This window comes from Cryptomeria japonica, chromosome 11 (assembly GCF_030272615.1).
Source record: "Cryptomeria japonica chromosome 11, Sugi_1.0, whole genome shotgun sequence".
NCBI lineage: Eukaryota > Viridiplantae > Streptophyta > Pinopsida > Cupressales > Cupressaceae > Cryptomeria > Cryptomeria japonica.
The window spans coordinates 219,564,352-219,568,721 of NC_081415.1; the positions used below are offsets into that span (position 1 = coordinate 219,564,352).

General features: G+C 36.2%; 1 protein-coding gene across 1 annotated transcript; it reads right to left on the reverse strand.

Moving 5' to 3' along the window:
- Window positions 1-2,244: 2,244 nt before the first annotated feature.
- On the reverse strand, window positions 2,245-2,604 carry LOC131053389 (uncharacterized). Its single transcript, XM_057987991.2, has one exon. The coding sequence runs from the start codon at window positions 2,602-2,604 to the stop codon at window positions 2,245-2,247; it is 360 nt and encodes a 119-aa protein (XP_057843974.2).
- Window positions 2,605-4,370: the final 1,766 nt, after the last annotated feature.

Here is a 4,370-nt window from a genome sequence, read left to right on the forward strand (position 1 = left end):
TGGCTCCAATATGTCCACTTATAAAATACTCTTAAGTCTTGTGTGACTACACACACCCTTGCATACACGAGTGGGCTACTACTAGGCTTTAGGGGTTTGAATGGCCCACTTGATCGAGTCAATACAAAAACCCTTGGAGGGGTTTTATCACAACACATTAACACAAATGAAATAGGATTTCATGGTTTAGACCCACCGAAACATCAATTTTGACTCACTTGCCCACAAACAAAACCAATTGCAATTAGGCCTCCATTTGAAGGAATTAGGTGATAACTTTCGACACCCTGAGGATCTAGGAAAAAATATATATATTTTTAGATACCCTTTTGGGAGTAAAATAACATTTGTCAAAATTAGGTATGAATCCTTTGGACAAACTGTATAGACCAGTACCTTACAACTTTCCAACTAGGCCCAATTAGCCCACTTTTTCAAAGCAACTACCAACATATCAACTCCCATCAATTCCAAACCTTGAAAAAGTCTTAATAAATGTCTCCAAACATCGTATTTTATAGATTTCATGTGGTTCCATGCTGATCTACCCAATCAAACACTTAACCCCTATTTTTAGGAACCCATGCCTAGGGTTTTTAGAAAATCACACTTCCAAACACTTTGAGACCTGAAAAAAGGATAAAACACCTTCTATCCAACCTGAATACACATAATACACCATAAAATATTACCCTTATTAAATGAAATCCTTTAGACCTTCACATGGCACTGGTTACTCACTAAGTCAACTTGTGACTCTCCACCCATAAGGCACTCTCCTTACATGTTCATGATCTTCCCTGCATTCTCAACAACAAAAACACTTATAGTACACACTATAGACTCATCCTAAAAGATACAAAAGTTACATAAAGTAGGATGAGTCAATTTCACATTTTTGACTCTCAAAACCCTTCAAAACTGTCACCTGCACCAGTATTTATGACAGTCAGTATAAATGGATCAAATTTGAGTTTAAAAACTTCAATAACAACACCACATAAAATAATAAACCCTAATTTAAATTTAACAATCCATGATCAATCAAAATTGAAGCAAATAGATGAGAGTCTCAGTCCAAATAAGGTAAGATTTTAACCAAAATGTGCAGGAAACCGTGAGTTTTTATTGAAAATCAAAGACTATTACATTTGCATCTGAATCCCTCCTCATTTTTTGGCATGGAAACCAATTTTTAAATACACACTCTTCATGAAAACTGACAACCAAATCCTAACCACCCATACAACCACCTTATAGACATTACATCCCTAATTTGTTGTCAACTTGACACTTTTAGTTGTCAATTGGTAAGTTTTAATTTTTCTTGCTACATGACTTTAATTAATCATTCCATTACAACAATAGGGTCATATGAGACTTTATGAGACACAAAATTCTTATTAAACTCCTATTCTACCCATTGAACCCCATTACATTATTCATTTTGACATCATTTTGCCCACATGACAGCTTTTGACAACTTATTACAAAATGACTCGATAGATGAACAATATGACTTCAAATGGCATTATTAGCCATGATTACAATAGCTAATGGTCAAATTAACCTTACATCTCAAATAAATCATACATCTTAATTATGGCCTCATGGTGGCCAATCTTGTCTTGGGTGCTCCTGCACCACACTTCTGAGGGTTCAAAATTCCCAAGTCCCCTTGGATACACCTGAAAAACACACATTAGAGAAACAAAACAAAAAATTCATCTTGACTTTTGGTTTGTACTTGGCCTCCTTCTGAAACCATTCCCTTGCTTATCCTTTATTCACTTGCAACCGCTCTACCTCCTTTATCTTCACTCTTGGTTTGTCTCCACTTGGAAAAAGTAGTACCACCTACTATCCTTTTCCATCCATCAGCAACTTCATCATGCTCAACATCACTAACACTGCTGCATACACCTGCAACCCAATCAATTTCATCACCCAAAGACATTTCTTTGTCTTGGTAACATCAAAACACTCAATCTCCATGCTTGGGGAATGCACTAACTCTCTGGCCTTCTCATGGCCTACCACCATCATTTCTTCATCCTTATTCTCTTTCCTTGATACCATCTCATCCTTCCCATGCCATTCCTCTTGGCATACCAACTCATCATCTATCTTCATCACTACATCATTAGCCTCACAAATTGCTATCATAGGAGTACTTTGCTGCTTTGTACTCTTTTCCACTCTCAATGGAAATAACACAGTCCCAATCATGACTACCTCATCATTCTAAAGCCCTTCAAGAATTGAATCCTTTCTTTCCTCATCAACATCTTTGTCTTCCATCTTTGTTTCAACATCTTTAACCTTTTCATCACTAGGTTCCTCATCTTCTTGTTGTTGCACCTTGCACTCTTGCCCTTCCAATGGACAACTTACTTCTTCCTTAAAATATTCATCCTTGAAGTCTTCTTTTGCATCTTCAAAATCTTCTTCTAAAGCCTCAAGTCCTTTTTTCATCTCTTCAAATTCCAAGTTCCATCTTCTCACTTCTTGCTTCAATACTGCTATCTCTTTATCAAGTTTCTTTTGCCTCTTTCTCTTTTTCCTTTCCTCCTTTGATTGCAAATGTCTTCTTAACACTTCCATCTTTGATATTATTCTCCTCAACTAGAAAAAATGTTCAAGGACCTAATCCCTTTCTCTATTACCAATATGATGAGGAGGCAATAGACTGGAAGGATAACCTTGAACCAACCAACCTCTAAGGCTCACAAACTCAACCAAAACCCTACTACCAAAGGGTCCTTACAAAACACCAAGTCAAGAAATGGTTCAATGACACTAAAAAATGCCTTAGGAGACTCAAGGAATCCAATATGTCCACTGAAAAACAACTAACACTCTCAAGTCTTGTGTGACTACACACACCCTTGCATACGTGAGTGGGCTACTACTAGGCTTTAGGGGTTTGAATGGCCCACTTGACCAATTCAATACAAAAACCAATGGAGGGGTGTTCTCACAACATATTAACACAAATGAAATAGTATTTCATGGTTTAGACCCACCAGAACATCAATTTTGACTCACTTGCCCACAAACAAAACCGGTTGCAATTAGGCCTCCATTTGAAGGAATCGGGTGATAAATTTCGACACCTTGAGGAACTAGGCAAAAAAATTATATTTTCGAATACCCTTTTTGGAGTAAAATAACATATGTTAAAATTAGGTATGAATCCATTGCACAAACTGTATGGACCAATACCCTGCAACTTTCCAACTAGGCCCAATTAGCCCACTTTTCCAAAGCAGCTACCAACATATCAACTCCCCTCAATTCCAAACCTTGAAATAGTTTTAATATATATATCCAAACATCATATTTTATATGTTTCATGAGGTGCCATTCTAATCTACCTAGCCAAACACTTAACCCTTGCTTTTAGGAACCCACACCTAGGGTTTTCACAAAATCACACTTCCAAACACTTTGAGACCCGACCAAAGGATCCAACACCTTCTATCCAACCTGAATACACATAATCCACCATAAAATATTACCCTTATTAAATAAAATCCTTCAGACCTTCACATGGCACCGGTTACTCACTATGTCAACTTGTGACTCTCCACCCATAAGACACTCTCCTTACATGTTCATGATCTTCCCTGTATTCTCAACAACAAAAAAAACTTATAGTACACATTGTAGACTCATAATAAAAGCTAGAGAAGTTACATAAAGTAGGATGAGCCAATTTCACATTTTTGACTCTCAAAACCCTTCAAAATTGTCACCTACAACAATATTTAGGATAGTCAGTATAAATGAATCAAATTTCAGTGTAAAACCTTCAATAACAACACCAAACTAAAGAATAAACCTAATTTATACTTCCCAATCCATGATAAATCAAAATTGAAGAAAATAGATGAGAGTCTCAGTCCAAATAAGGGCAGATTTTAACCAAAATGTGCAGGAAACCATGAGTTTTTATTGACAATGAAAGACTATTACATTTGCATCTGCATCTCTCCTCATTTTTTGGTGTGGAAACCAATATTTAAATACATATTCTTCATGAAAAATGACAACCAACTCTTAACCACCCATACAACCACCTTTTAGACGTTACATCCCTAATTTGTTGTCAACTCAACACTTTTAGTTGTCAATTGACAATTTTTAAACTTTTGACAACTTATTACAAAATGACTCAATACATGAACAATATGAATTCAAATGGTATTATTAGCCATGATTACAATAGCTAATAGTCAAATTGACCTTACATCTCAAATAACTCATACATCTTCATTATGGCCTCATTATGGCCAATCTTGTCTTGGGTGCTCCTGCACCAAAATCATCAATAAAAAAGGGCACAAGTGACTACCATATCAACTATA

What these genes read in the sequence shown, in the direction of transcription:
- LOC131053389 (XM_057987991.2), bottom strand. Translation starts at nt 2,604, where the DNA reads ATGGAAGTGTTAAGAAGACATTTGCAATCAAAGGAGGAAAGGAAAAAG.